Source organism: Anolis sagrei, chromosome 2 (genome assembly GCF_037176765.1).
Source record: "Anolis sagrei isolate rAnoSag1 chromosome 2, rAnoSag1.mat, whole genome shotgun sequence".
Taxonomy (NCBI): domain Eukaryota; kingdom Metazoa; phylum Chordata; class Lepidosauria; order Squamata; family Dactyloidae; genus Anolis; species Anolis sagrei.
In genome coordinates, this window is record NC_090022.1 from 50,143,774 (window position 1) to 50,159,822 (window position 16,049).

The following is a 16,049-nucleotide window of genomic DNA, read 5'->3' on the forward strand; positions in this document are numbered from 1 at the left end:
TATGATTCCACCCCCCCCCCCCGCCCACCTAAATGCAGGATATTTCACATATCGTACACACAAATTCTTATGTCATTCTCTTCAGCAGGATCTACACTTGCCATATAATGCAGTTTCAGAATGCAAATTAAATGCAGTGAACTGGATTATATGTGTCTACAGTACCATATAATCCAGTTCAATGCAGCTGCATTCTGAAACTGCATTATATCGCTCAAGTCAGTCATACAGCTTATAAACATCTTCTGAGGGCCTTCTCACTGTTGGCCCCTCGGCTGTGGAACACCCTTCCCATGGACATTAGATTGGCCCCCTCATTAATGGTATTTCGAAGAAAACTGAAAACCTGGCTATTTGAACAGGTGTTTGGATAGGCAGTGCAATGAATTATAAGAAAACGGAATTATGGATGACGAGTTGGATCATGATTCTAGTTATGAGATGCTAATGAGCTGTTTACTGATGTGTAATTACTTAGTATATTATGGTGTTAATTGTTTTTAAATAGTTTGTATGATGTTAGCATTGAATTTTTGCTCCTGTTGTTAACCGCGTTAAGTCACCTACGGGCTGAGAAACTGCGGTATACAAATAAAGTAAATAAATAAATAAATTTATGCAACTCATTTCATTCTTTAGCTTCAACACAATTTAGTCTCTGTTGCCTTCAGCTAACTTATATGAGCCCCCAGTGGCGCAATGGGTTAAACACTTGTGCCATCAGGACTGCTGACTGAAAGGTTGGCGGTCCGAATCCGGGGAGCAGGGTGAACTCCCATCTGTCAGCTCCAGCTTCTCATGAGGGGACATGAGAGAAGCCTACCACAGGAAGGTAACACATCTGGGCATCCCCTGAACAACGTCCTTGCAGACGGCAAATTCTCTCACTCCAAAAGTGACTTTTAGTTTCTCAAGTTGCCCTTGACACCAAAAAAATATTACTTATAAGTTAGTGTAAAATGTTGTTATTATATCATGACAGAAAATGAGAGGGACCAGTCAACATCCTTGCTTATTCTAAAACAAGGGCCATATTGATTCTCTACCTCATTTTTTAGGCTGAAATCCTATACCAGACCAAAAGTAAGTTCCTGAACTATTTAATAATATGCACATGAGCATGAGAATGACTACATAAGCAAAAAGCATGGGATAACCCATATATGTGTGAAATATATTCAAAATATATTATATGTAAGACAAACTGGTTCCAAAGTGGCTATTATTTGGGAAAGAGATCTTGAAATTCTATTAAAATTGCCAGCAAAGTGAATCAGTGGCACTTAGTTGACATGAATAAACATATATTCTTAATGTGCTACTATAGTCTTAATATGATAATGTCATTTGGCAACACTGTCACCCTTAGGGCCCAAGTAAGAGATAGATAATGATGTGAAGACATATTTTATAGCAACTGAAAATAATCTGCTGCCCAACATTGTCCTGCACCCTAGTACATGGCATTTTTTCAAATACGACAGCAACAACAGCTGTGTTCAGATACCAGTGCTCTAAAATTATGAGCAAATCTGTTCAGATACACAGTTGTGTGTGTTTTCAGTGAATAAAAATACCATCAAATTTAATTGGTATTATTCCGATTTTGGATACTGTTCTGATTATATTTTTAAAGGTTTACTCTGAACGCCTGAAATATATAAATGAAAACTGAGTGGAAATGGGGTGATGAAACTTTAAGAACTACTTTGACTACATAGAAGTTATTTCTTTCATTGTCCTTTAAAAACTTTCTGTGCCAGACTGTCTTTTGTAATCTGGCCTGACAGAGAGATCTGGAGGTCTTTGAAAGCTCAAACATAGTTGCTGGTGTAATAAAAAGCCATGCACCAATAGGGATTTTGGAATGAGGCTGGGAAAAAACCCTCACATCTGGGGGAAAACCCCCTCTTTTGTGCACATACGGGGTGGAAGAGCTGAAACAGGGATGTCAGAAAAAAGCTCTTAAAAATGGAAAAGCATTTTCAGCATCTGGACCATATGTTTAAAATCTCTAAGGCACATCACAGACTCAAAGGAATCTGAATGAGGTTTGGATGGTGTGTCCTTCTTTGTTCTAGGGCAAAAGATCCACTGGAATAATTATTAGAAGCCATTAACAAATTTCAGAGCTCTGTTTGCAGAAACATAGATGAAGGTACATGGACTTAATTTGTGAATTGGTCATTTGAATATTAGGTTTGCGCAATTCAGCCAAAAGGCATGCTGTTTCGGGGTCTATTTTCGGCCAACCCCTCATTTTGTTTACTGGGAAGTTACTGGAATCAGGAGGAGTGTTGCCATTTTTATTTGGCAAAGGTTCGGCCCATTGGCTACAATAGGAAACTTTAAAGGCTCAATCCTCAGTCATTTTAACGTCTAGCTGCATGAAATCTGCCTCAGTTTTAGACCCCATTTACAATTGCAAGCCTCCCAAGTTTCAGAACAATTCACCAATCTATTGATTTTTTAAAATTATTTTAAATTTTTACCATAACATTTTTAAAAAATAAGACAAACCACAAGAAAGGGTTCTGGGAATTGTAGTCACCGATTGTGTTCATTCTCAGCCAATCAGAGCATGGACACAACCAGGCCTTTCATTGGCTGAGAAACGCACACAGAGAAAAAGCTACTTCTCCCATCATGCCCCGAGAGGAACTCAGAGACTTTTCAGTGCCTGTCCCATGCAAGTGCTGCTGGGAATGCAAGTTCCCAGCAGGGTCCTCTTTGGAGGAGGAGCCTAGGGAACTTTTCCAAAATAAATAAACTGTGTTGCTGGGGGGCAGAGAAAAGCTGCAGGATCTTCTCCAGGCAGCAGACCTCTGCCTCAGGTATATTGCAGACTTAACTCCATCCTCTCCAGTAGCCAATAAATCCGGCTATCTTGATCTGTTTTGCCCAGCTTTTTTGTTCTCGCCTCCCTATTCTGTTTTTGGGGATTACGTAAAATGGACCACCGAATATTACAAATTATTTTTGGCCAAACTGATCTGGGCCCAAGCCTATTTAGCATAGCAATCTGTATTTTTTAGGGTCTACACCAAGGCAGATTTAACAAAAGCTTCTGGGAACTGGGTATCAGTGACTTAAAATATCATGAATTGAAATAAACAAATAAACAAACCGAAACCCAGGATCTGGATTTCTGACGAAGCATCAGTGCAATGACACAGGCTGAAACCTCCCATGACTCTTTCCTCCTCCATGCAAAATACAGTCAATCAGAGCAAGGACACAAAATACAGCCTAGTTACATTCAACCCACATCAGCCCAAGGACATGCGACTCAGTGGTCAAACTGACTCAGCCTAATAGACAAAAGAAGGTGCTTACCTGACTGCGGTATCTCTTGGCATATTTGTAAATTTCAGTCATGGCAACATTGGTGTTAAACTCATTTCGATATTTCTTTATAAAGGGGGGAAAACGGGAGGAATATTAATCAACAGACACCGAGTGATATCCATTCTATTTGACAGAAATCAATTGCACTAAAATGGTACTTGAATTTGATTGCACTGCAAGCCAACATCAGCATATTTCAACTGGTTCCCTTTGAAGATAGTTAATTAATATGTGACATATATAACTTCCGAGTTGTGGGAGAAAATGAAAGTCTAGTGTAGCCAAGGTCAATCACTTGATTGATTTATACATGGTTTGGCTCGTGAACACAATACTTTGATTCCTCATTTTATTTTTAATAGTATCCCTTAGCATCATATGGATACAGAACATGGTGGGAACTGCATGTACTCGATATACTATTGGGCTGCATTTTTTCATTAGCTCTAGCCCAGGCCTGGACAAACTTTGGTCCTCCAGGTGTTTTGGACTTCAGCTCCCACCATTCCTAACAGTCCCAGGCCCTTTCCTTTTCCTCCTTGGCCGCTTAAGTGGCTGATGGTGAAAAGAAAGGGGCCTGAGGCTGTTAGGAATTGTGGGAACTGAAGTCCAAAACACCTGGAGGACCAAAGTTTGCCCAGGCCTGCTCTAGCTGGTATGACTAATTGTGAGTTGCAGTTGAATAACATATGAAGGGCTACACAATTCTGAAGATAGATAACTTATACAAATACATTGTATAATATATTTCAATTCAATATTTTATAATTCTGATGAAATGAAAATCTTGTTCCCATATTCTGGAACGCTTTGATATTATTGTTGGTATTCTAAATTACTTCTATTTGTGGTACAGGTAAACCTGGATAATAACACACTGGAAGAGCTCTTTTCTTACCCGAGACTCCTCTGCTAGGTGTGCATTCATTTCCTGTTCACTGAGAGGTGGCATATCACGGATCTGTTTGTAATACTTCTGAACTATTTTTCTATATTCAGGAATTTCCTTGGCATATAATAGTTTATTTGTAGGGGAGTCCTAGAAGGAAAAATCCGGAGAGAAAACATTAAAATTCACTGGAAGAAAGAGAGTGAACAATGACACGTGTGAATGCACCCGTGGGTGTTAAGTGCGAGAATGGATGTATGTGAATCTCACTTCTGGAAGTGTGTGGGATGGCTTTTCCCAGTGGAGCCTTTGCGCCTTCTCCTTTTCGCAAGGGCTCCCACTCATCTTCTGTGTCTAGCTCCTGCAAAGCTGGTTACAATGGAATGCAGCCCTTGGGCAAAAATAAGGAAGTTCCTGGTTTATACCAATAGTAATGGTCATACTATAAGGAGGAGTTGACTGCTGATAGAGGAGGAGAAGAAAGAGAAATGGACCCTTGACATTACTCCAGTAAGAACTGGCAGTTTTCAAGTGAAATTGCCCTTGTAAAAGCTGTGGATAGAACAGGCATGGGCATATTTGGGTCCTCCAGGTTTGGACTTCAACTCCCACCATTCTTAACAGCCTCAGGCTCTTTTCCTTTTCCCGTTCCTTTTCCACTTAAGCGGAAAGGGGAAAGTCATATGTGAGGGGAAGTCATAGGGAGGAGGGAACAAGCTTGTTTTCTCCTGCCCTGGAGACTAGGACACAGAACAATGGCTTCAAACTACAGGAAAGGAGATTCCACCAGAACATTAGGAAGAACTTCCTAACTCTGAGAGCTGTTCAGCAGTGGAACTCTCTGCCCCAGAGTGTGGTGGAGGCTCCTTCTTTGGAGGCTTTTAAACAGAGGCTGGATGGCCATCTGTTGAGGTTGCTTTGAGTGCGATTTTCTCGCTTCTTGGCAGGGGGTTGGACTGGATGTTCCCTGTGGTCTCATCCAATTCTATGATAAGATGCTGGGGGGGGGGGGGAGGAGGAAGGCGCCCGAGGCTGTTAGGAATGGTGGAAGTTGAAGTCCAAAACACCTGGAGGATCAAAGTTTGCCCATGCCTGTGTTAGAATAACTGTTTCTCAGTTTAATCCAGTGCCACTCTCAATTGTTGAGATTTTTTTTAAAAAAGTACCAACTTTTAGTTGTATGTCCAGGACCCTCTGAATAAGCCCACTGAGGGATTCCACTCAAGTCAGTAGTCTTTAAATCAAGGGAAAAGAAGAATGGGCCCACACAAGTAATGGCATACTGTGTAAACATGTAATTTTATTTTGATGCGATTGATTTATTTCCCCCACTTATTCAACAATACTTTCTATTGTGCAATTGTATTCCTGAAAACATTTCCATCTGTTACCTGACCCCAGCTGACCTACCCTGTCCTAACTTATAGCCTGACAAGTTTTTTTAAAAAGACATTTTGTAACAGAATGAAAAAAAATCTGTAGAAACTTAAGCACTGGCAAGAGTGACACCTCTCATTAGAACTTCACCTGATATGAATCTCTCCCAAGGACGAGGTTCCCAGCACTTCCAAGCAAGGAGTCAAATGCTCAGAGGCAGTGCTGCACAGAAACCTCTCCACCTGGAGGCTCTGAGTCACACAGACTATGTGCCAGCCCTGAGCAGGGTGTAATTTACAACATTCCCTAATGAAACTTATCGATGCTGGAAAGTTTCAGATGTCAACACCAAACAGCAGCAAAGCCGTAAGGACAATAAAACACACACATGCCTTTCTTGTTTGGAGATTGAGATTGTCCTGAACCTACTCTTGTTCCAGGAGCTTTTATGGAGGAACAGAAGAAGGTGTGTGCTAAACAGTCCATAGTCTTCATCCAGAAATATCATTTACATGGAGCTCTGTAACATGTTTCCATTTGCCCTCCATCTTAACTTCAGCGCACTATTCTGTTTTCCTCATTTTTCTGGAATTCGTTAACTGAGCTACGTCAGAATTTATCAGCAATCAATGTGATTTAGCCTGAAGGTTTCCTACTCTTATCTGGGTTTGAAGGTAGTAATTTTTAGAAGGAATTCTCAGCCAAACCTGGTCTACACTGCAATACCTCAGACAATAAGGAGCTTTAAGAGCAATAGCCCAATTTTTAAAAGAGGATCAACTGTTTTCCACCAACCAATATAAGCTTTCCTGAAAGATAAAGCAGAACTCTGTCTTATAATTCAGAAAACAATAACAATACAGTAACACAGCACAGCGGGTTAACCGCCAGCTATAGAAAATCTTCCGACCAGAAAGTTGGCAGTTCAAGCCGCGGACAGGGTGAGGTCCTGCTATTGGTCTATCTTCTGCCCACCTAGAAATTTGAAAACAACAATGTTTTTGGGCTGATATGGGCAGGATACAAATGTTGTTGTAAATAAATAAATAGGTACTACTTTAGTGGGTTGTGTGTGTGTGTGTGTGTGGGGGGGGGGAGGCGGTAAAAGGTGCCCCTGAAAAACATGCTGGTGGTTCGATCAGGAAGGCGTCCATGAATGACAAAGCTCCTTGGCGTTGAAAAATGGAACAACAGCACCTCCCCATGGCCGACTTGAGATGCCAGCGATGGAAAAAAGAAGGAAGCCTGACTGTGTTTGCCATATATGTAGCTGTAATCTACTCTGAGTCCCCTCGGGGAGATAGAGAGGAATATAAATAAAGATTATTATTATTATTATTATTATTATTATTATTATTACTACTACTATCATGATTAATAATCTCTACATAATCTCAATCTGTTCAGGCACCAAGAGAATACTGAGTCCTGAAAACAGGATAAAGGGAGCATGATTAAACTCTTAAGCATCATGAACTCTTGATTTCTTTCCAGAGTAGGTTCTATGAACTACTAATATACCCAAGCTGAATCTTAAGTTCTTAAATTTCAGTGAAAATGCATAATGTAGTGTCTTCAGGAAGATGGGTGCACGCTCTTGAACACCCAAAGACAAAATATTATACAACTGAGTAATATTAGATATATTTAGAATAAACCGATTAAATGCAGTTCATGGTAATACACAAAATTGTCCAATTTGGATTGGTTGTGGCTAAAAAGTAGAACAGTGTTAAACAGACTTTGTTATTCTAGCATTCATTCATCCCACAATTCAACATTAGGCTTCTAGGCATCAGGAACCTTGATGGACTCCATTAGAACACAACTTCTAATATCTAGAACAAACCCGGAGAACACAACCCTCCACCTGTTCTTCCACTTGCCTGAATAAAGAGAATTAGAACTGATATGACAGCTATTATTCCCCAGAAGATTGCCTCTGCCTTATCTTTCAGGGAAGGCTATATTTGTTGGTGGAAAACAGCTGATCCTCCTTTAAAAATTGGGCTATTGCTCTTAAAGTGCCTTTAAAACTGTGAAGCAGGCATAAAATATTAATCATAAGAGAAACACATCCATGCCCTCTCAAAAGAACCTGCCATGAAAAAGTCAATTTGAAAACAGTTACATTGCAAACTGCAATAACTTTTATTTCGGCAGAGTGGAAATAATTTTAAATCATCCTTTCAACCTGAAGTCACCCTTTTACTGTCGTTTTTTTAAACTAGAAAATGATGAAATATTTGAAGCTCACGCTAAAAGAATGGCAACAACAAACCTGAAATATCATGCCTCCTGCTTTTCACAAACTGAGTTACATGACTGGCTTTTCTAGGGAAGGGGTTTTTGCTAACTGGTGGGGATGACAGGATAAACTAGAGATCTATAGGAGCCCCAGCTTATTTGCTGTGAAAAATGTGTTTCGGGCTATCTCTCAATTGCTCATGGTAGAAGGAGATGCCAATGAATAAACTATAGTGCTTAATTCCATCATTTATTTGTCTTCTGAATGCAACTCTTTCCCTGTGTTAGGTTTGGTTGTTTCCCAATAAAGTAGAGATGTAATATAGAATCATAGAGTTGGAAGAAACCTCATGGGCCATCCAGTTCAATCCCCTACCAAGAATCAGGAAAATTGCATTCAAAGAACCCCTGTCAGATGGCCATCCAGCCTCTGTTTGAAAGCATCCCAAAAAGGAGCCTCCACCATTATTTTTTTGCAAACCTAACAACAATGATGATGATAGTGTTTACTCATAACACCGTTTCCACCAAGGGACAGAACACCAAAAATATACAGTCAAAGGACATGTTCTATAGGGCTGGGCAACCACGGAAAAATTTGTTTCTAAACTCAATTCGTTTTTTGGGGTTTTTTGCGTTTCGATATTTAAAAGAATTCCAAAATTTTTCTTTAAAAAAGTTCGATATTTACAAAATTTCGTAAAATTACGAAACAATACAAAACGAATATGAAACGAATACGAATCGATTCGTTAATGGCGGACGCGCAATATGCTAAAAAACCTCCATATGGGACAGGGGGAACTTTTGAAGCTTCCCTCTCCCTCTGTTGTTGACTGTTGGTGTGATATTTATAATTTTTTTCACTGATTAAACAAACAACAGCTATAAAACTTGCCCCAGACATGCGGAAATAATAACGAAACGATTTCGAAACAATTTCAAAACGAATACGAAACAAATACGAAGCAATTATGAAACGAATTGAAAAATTCGTTTCGTTTTTTAGATGCTCCTGGATGGTTCAATATCGCTTCGTTATAAAAAAATAACGAATTTTTAACGAATTACGAAATTACGAAACGAAACCGCCCAGCCCTAATGTTCTAGGCAATAATGCTTCTGGAGAAGAACTAACAAAACAACCAACTTTTTGGATGATACATACCTTTCCCAACTGCAGATCTGAGATGGAGCAGGCATCAATAAAGGCCTGGGCGATTACAGAAAGACAGGCATCTATGTGGTCAGTTTTGTCAATATCAAAGACGAATTGGGGGTTCTTCAGAATGTTGACCCAAAACCTCAGAGGTAGGCTGCAAAGATAAAACACAAAATTGAAAGGCATGGCTATTGTGATTAGTTCTTTCTGTCTTGATTGTAGGCTGACAGAAATAACACTGGATTATGGCCATAATGAAATATAAATGGAAGTCTCTCAATTATGGCCATAATAAAATATAAAACAAAGTCTAAGTTCTCTTGGTTTGATATTAATTATTCTCTTCCCAATATTAATTTTGCTGGTATGTTGGTGAAGCTGGAGAGTGTGCCCGCATCCTGACTGCTACACTCCCCGAATCTCTCCTCTCATTGACAGTGAAGGTAAAGGAACCACAACCACACTTACATTTGGGACTGTGTGCCTTATCAGGTTTTAACAGCTGTGTCTATGCTTCTCTGATTATTCTGTGGTAGAGGCTATCCACACTTGTGAAACTACCCTTGAATTGCATTAATGGCTGGATGTGGTGCTTTGGTTGCAAATCCAGTCATGTGTGGAGATGAGTCCACATTAACTGGCCCATGAAGTTATGGCAAAGAAATTATGGAACTCTGTAATCTATTTATAACTGAAAGCAGTTACATGTCGCAACTATTTTGGAGATCTTCTATATCAACATTGCATACTTGATGCTTCTTCTAAACACATAAACAAGTGGTTGAATAGGGCAAATGTTATGGCTGTCATTCCGTTTTGGATTCCAACTTTTCTGATTGTTCTGCTGAGAATTATAGGATGTTTCAAAAGATGGACCCAATTTGAAAGTGCTATGTCTCTGGAACGACAAACCACCTATGAATGAAACTCTTAACATTTGAAAGGATGTGCCATAGAGTTTCAAATTATTACCATTTGATGCCTCTCTCAGCACACAAACAGCCTCTAGACTCAGTCATTTACAACATGGCCAACTTAAGTCCTAATGAGATAGTCTCCATTTGCAGAGTTATTTTTTTAGATTTGTTTCTGGCTCAAATGGTTGGTAAAACTTGATAACTCATAAAGCCAATTGTAACTTATTGTGTAATTGTAATATCCTGCAATCATGAAAGGTACTGCTTTGAAATTGGATCTATCATTTTGAAACACGCTGTATTTTTGTGCGACTATAGTTTTCAGAAAACGTAGATCTAGTAGTCTTTTTGCCAAAGAACACACATACACCTACATTGCTCAATTTTGCAAAATATACTTTTTAAAGGAACTTCTGGCAAATAAGGGGAAAAAAACCTTACTGATTACTTCTAAATGGAATCAGATAATATCGGGGATAAATTTTGTTTTCATCTTTAGTAAGCTTTTCTAACTTGTCACAAAATACAAGAAATCTTCTGAATGGTATGCATTTACACACATATCTGTGTTAACCTATATTCATATGAACTTGCTGACACTCACTTTTGATTTATTTTTGAACTTGAAATTGGAATTGGAATGTTTGTTTCCCTTGTGACAACTTGAAAGGCGTCTCTTTAATATCCTCCGAGGAGCATATACTTTTCACTGCTGAGCAGTCCTGAAGCTATTTCCTGCTCCCTTGCCATTTCCCACCCCAAACCACCCCCATTCCTTTTCTGCATGTGCTCTCTCTTGAGAAACTACAACTGGAATCAATGAGCTTGCTCAAGCATAAGGATATATAGAGATTACAGCAATATTTTCCTTTTTTGTTTACCTCAATTTGCTTGCCTTACAACTCAGACTTTATACATTCAGAATGATCTTGTTGTCGGTTCTTTGCTCAGAACGATTACCACTTGCTTCCTCCCAGTTCCTCATCTTTCTAAATCTAGAGCCTCGAGCATTCCAACCTCTCTAATACTCTTATTAAGAATTCTAGTGATTAATAATATAAACCATGTTTACTCCATATATCTGGTTTTTAAATAAACAAATGTTTGCAGAAAGCAAAAAGAATAGAAACTGTTGTCCTAACCTGTTCGTTTTCCAAATGTGCAATGTGTCTGGGTCAGAGATTCCTCGTTTCTCTGCTTGTTCTTCCAGGAAATCAAAGAAATACTTGATAGCCACAGGTGGCTTCTCATCTCGGAAGCTCAGAATGGCTTTGAATAGGTCGTCCAGGAATTTTTGCAGTGTGCCCTGAAGAATAAATATGAGAATATGCTGATTCTGCTATTATTATGATATGATTATTTATTTTTCAAGCAAAGTGGAAGAAATCCTGCCATAAATGACGGAGGGAAGGCAAAGCAGATTGAGAGATGGGTTAATTTTTAACATCGTGATATAATTAGCTTTAGCTTTGCATTTAATCTCTTTTGGCCTCGAGATTCTCCTTCTCTGTTGCTGGAATCTGAGAGCACATCTGTGATTGTTCTGTGTGGTAAACAGTGGAAAAGCTACAGACCCCTGGCAACTCCTGTGATCTCTCCTCCAATTATGAATCACAAAACAGTGGAATTACAGACTGGCTTAAAGCCAAGCACTGTGTCCAAGTCCATTAAGAATAATCGCACTGATGCTGTAAAGTAGTGTTTCTCCGTGTAGACTGGACTATTCACCACCACTGCGTCAAACTTTTCCAGACGCTGCAGAAGTTTAGTGCTGCATTTGAGATCCTAGTGTGGCCAGCACACTTCCCATGAGGGTTAAATGCAGGGCTTGAAGAAATGCTATTGTATTTCCCACACTGTGCTGAGTCCCATATAAGCAATAATATAAGAAGCAGATTTCATGACACACATATGCTCAACAGTTCCACTGGTGTAAATCTTATCAGCTTTTTAAAAGAAGCACTGCAGATTGGAAAGTGTACTAAATCACGGGAAGTTAGTTTTTTTTCTGTCATAGTTGAAATCTGGCCTTGAAATTAGTCCCCACAATTTATTTTAAGTGGTCCATAAACTTAAAGTTATTTATTTGTAGCAGACTGCTGAGGAGCTATGCATATGCTCAACACCAGCATTCCTTGCATCTTATCAGCAAAAATATTTCTGAAGGGTGATTTGGACAGGAGAAGCAGAAGGAAGGTGCGCTTAACCCTTCTCCTCCCAATGCTTTCCACCTTAACCCAAATCAAACTGTTCCTAATTTATTCAAAATACAGTAGAGTCTCGCTTATGCAACGTTCTGTATTATCCAACGCAGTCCGCCTACCTCCCACATCCACAGCTGTTTCAATACATTGCAATGTTTTGGCGCTAAATTTGTAAATACATTAATTACTACATAATGTTACTGTGTATTGAACTGCATTTTCTGTTAAGCTGTTGTAAAACATGACGTTTTTGTGCTTAATTTGTAAAATCATAACGTAATTTGATGTTTAATAGGCTTTTCCTTAATTCCACCTTATTATCCAACATTTTCACTTATCCAACGTTCTGCTGGCCCATTTATGTTATATAAGTGAGACTCTACTGTATGTATAAGATTTTTTTTCTATTTAAAAAGCTCAGATCTTGCAAATCTTTATTTGGAACCCATGTGTAAAGGTTTTATTGGATAAGTTAGAAGTTATAATCATTTATATCCCACTCTTCTCACCTATGGGGGACTCAGAGAGGTGTACATAATATGTCCAGGCAAACGTTCAATGCTACAATTGTACACACAGTAACATATAAATTACAATCATTAGACAGAAACTTAAAACACAATTTAAAACAATTAAACATATTAAAACATGAACCCAAATCACAAATCATGCATTGCACCAATCCTTAATCATAGTTCAGCTGCTTCATTTTACCCGTGTCATGGCAAGATGTTAATTGCCTTTCCATTACTCATCAAATGCCTTTTTAAATAGCCAGGTTTTCACTTGATTCCTAAACGTCAGGAGAGAGGAGTTTGATCTGATCTCGTTAGGAAGGAAATTCCACAGCCAAGGGGTCACCACTGAGAAGGCCCTATCTCTCGTCCCCACCAATCATGGTTGTGAAGGTGGTGAGACCGAGAGCAGGGCTTCCCCAGCAGATCTGGCTCATAAAGGGAGATGCATTCGGAAAGGTAAGCTTGACTGGAACTGTTTAGGGTTTTATAGGCTAAATCCAGGACTTTGAATTGTGCTCGGTAGCTGACTAGCAGCCAGTGGAGTTGATGCAACAGGGAATTTGTATGCTCCCTGTATGCCGTTTCGGTGAGCAAACTGGCTGCTGCCTGTTGGACTACTTGAAACTTCCAAACAGTCTTCAAAGGCAATCCCATGTAGAGTGCATTCCAGTAGTTTATTCGAGATGTAACGAGAACATGGACCAGCATGGCCAAGTCTGACTTCCCAAGGTACAGGCGCAGCTGGCAAACAAGTTTTATAAGTGAACAGCAGCAAACTAGAAGAGGATAAAACATCTCTCACTCTCTTTTTCTTTCTCTATTCCCTACATCAAAATGGTGGGATGCAAAGCAGATACATGTTGGATCCTGGCCCATGAATACAATTCTATGCAGAGCTGTTACAAAAGCTAAGTGGGATTTCCATTTTAATCAGTGAATTCAACCATTTTCTGGATGTGAAGCAAAATCAGCTCAAGGATGCGTCCTGAAGGATGTGATTGCTGCCAGTTTCTTTTCCCCCATCTGTTGGGAAGGCAAAATCAGAAATGTGAAGGAGGCGGCTGCTGGGATGAAGCATTTGATACTAAGATAGATGCAAAGGAGGCTGGCCTCTTTCCACTGCTCTGGGTTTTACCTTAAGCACATCTCTCACATTTCCTACCTTTGTGGACAGCAATCTGGTCAAGTAGATTTCAGGAAGGACTTTTTTCCTATGACTCTGCCGATGAGATCTTTTATTTTCATTCAACTCATCTGTGGGAAGGACCTAAACAATTACCAAAAAAAGAGACAAGATTATGTTATGTTAAAATGATTTGGAAGAAAGGCTGCCAAAAAAAGCATCAATGTTTAAAACAACAATGGAGAAGAGGAGGGAAGAATGTTACCCCACGCAAAAAAACAGAGCATTCAGATTATGAGCACTGAAACAATATTAAAAATAAATTGTACTATTTGCCAGCTGCGGTCCTTGTTTCCTCTCACTCTGCATCTCTCTCATTTTCTCTCTCAACAAGTTTTGCTAAAAATCACAATGAACTCAGCTGTCTGAAACATCACCAGACACAATCCCTTTCCTTTCTGGTATCTGACAGTCATCATAAAGGTAAAATATGTTAAAATATATGCAGGGTTATGACTAAGTAAGATAAAAAATTGAGTTCTCTCCTTTTCCTTGCCAAACATAATATGCGTTCAATTATTATCTTATTACACAAACAAAGGAGGAACCACAAGGGTCTCAATCAACCCCTTGGTGGGTCTGATCCTAGGCCAGCAAGCTGGCCAGCTGACAAATGCATCAGTCTGCATATGCTGTACATATGGAAAGCATTCCTGGATTTGCCTTTGACAATAAACCATGTGCAGCATAACCTCCCTTTCGCTGTGTCTTGCTAAGCTACGGGAGGCAAAGGTGGGAGGGGGCTTGTTTCCTAACAAACACACTTGGAAAACTTCATTGGACCAGACCTGCATCCCACTCATCACACCATTCTGTTTAGTAATGTTTTTTACAGCTTTACGTAAAGCTGTTGCGATTTCTGTGTATAGGTTGATGGGGCTTTTCTTAACTTATCTGTGCCATTACACCCGCCTGCTATCTTGCTGTGTGGATCCAGTTCCCCCCCCCCCCCCAAAAAAAAAAAACATTTTCTTCAGAGGAAATAGGAGAGAGAAGTTGAAATGACCCCCTATGGAAAATATTTCCAGCCCACCCACAGTAGGAGAGTCAATTATCCTGCCCTAGGAACAGGATACTTACCAAATGAAAGTATTTTTCAGTGTCCAAATCTTTCACTGAAAAGAAAAAGAGGAAATGATGTAAAGAAGATGGTTTAATATGCTATTTTGCACAACAGTCTTTGCTAAGACTGTTGTGCTACTGCTTCTGGTGAGCAGAAATAAGACATGATATACTTATACTTACAGCACTCATAACTTAAATAACATGAGCCAATGAAACATTAACTAACCTAGATTATATTTACATGGAGTCTGGTATTTAAATCCATGTTTATAATTTGGGAACTTGATGTAGGGTTTGGACTGAGTTGGAAATGCAGAATTTGGCTTCCAATCCCACTTTCCAATTGTTAGGCTTCAGATGGATTTAGCAATATTTGGTCTTGGCTGCACTTCATCTCTGAACATTTGTCATCCTCTTTCAGAATTCTTTGAACCAACTTTTAGAGACAATTTGAGTCAACTGATGGAAAAAAGGAGATTTAATTTAAACCCATCCCCACAAACCCCTCACCTATGACTTAGTTACATAAATAGAGTGAAATAGAGTAAACTATTATATGTAAATAGAAACTTTTTACTGAAGAGTAAAATACTGAAATAGTACCGGAAGATCCCTTTCCCAGAGAGACTCTGCCCCTGTGACTCGGGTCATGTAGAAACAATAGAACATGTGCTCCTTCAGTGCCCGTTCTACAGGGATACCCGTGCCAGGCTTATCTTACCTCTAATAGACAAGCACCCAGGCCATTCAGGACAATTTTATACCTCCCTGCTACTTGCAGATACTAATTCAGCTACAACCTACAATGTCGCAAAGTTTTGTGCAGCAGCATACACAATCCGCCAGGGGATGACTAGTTCCAAAAGTCAACTGTGTGTCCAGTAATCTTCTTCCCTGAATCTACAATTTGGTGACGGGTCTGGGCATTGTATGTTTTTACCCTGTTTCCCCTTCTGCTCCCTCACCCATATTGTGTTTTTAGTAGTTGTATTTATATATTTTTAATGTACCAAACATGCCAGGTTTGTATGGAAACGTGACACTATTTCCTGTGCTGGTCAATGACCGAAATAAATGTTTTTGATTTGATTTGATACTGAAATAGATATTTGATTGTATTAGCTTTCAGTCACAGCCAT

At 39.4% G+C, this 16,049-nt stretch overlaps 2 protein-coding genes across 2 annotated transcripts in view; both read right to left on the bottom strand.

Annotated features, from left to right (window-relative positions):
* Positions 1-16,049, bottom strand: part of LOC132769363 (large ribosomal subunit protein eL32) — a 262,210-nt gene that overhangs the window by 209,368 nt on the left and 36,793 nt on the right. The window lies entirely within an intron of this gene.
* The window catches only part of PLXND1 (plexin D1), a 223,417-nt gene that overhangs the window by 2,828 nt on the left and 204,540 nt on the right, over positions 1-16,049 (bottom strand). The window contains exons 30-35 of the mRNA XM_060766263.2: positions 14,926-14,960; positions 13,825-13,929; positions 11,083-11,246; positions 9,030-9,177; positions 4,247-4,387; positions 3,337-3,411 (exon numbers count right to left, since the gene is read on the bottom strand). Coding sequence (XP_060622246.2) covers positions 3,337-3,411; positions 4,247-4,387; positions 9,030-9,177; positions 11,083-11,246; positions 13,825-13,929; positions 14,926-14,960 — 668 coding nt within the window. The remainder of the gene's footprint in view (positions 1-3,336; positions 3,412-4,246; positions 4,388-9,029; positions 9,178-11,082; positions 11,247-13,824; positions 13,930-14,925; positions 14,961-16,049) is intronic.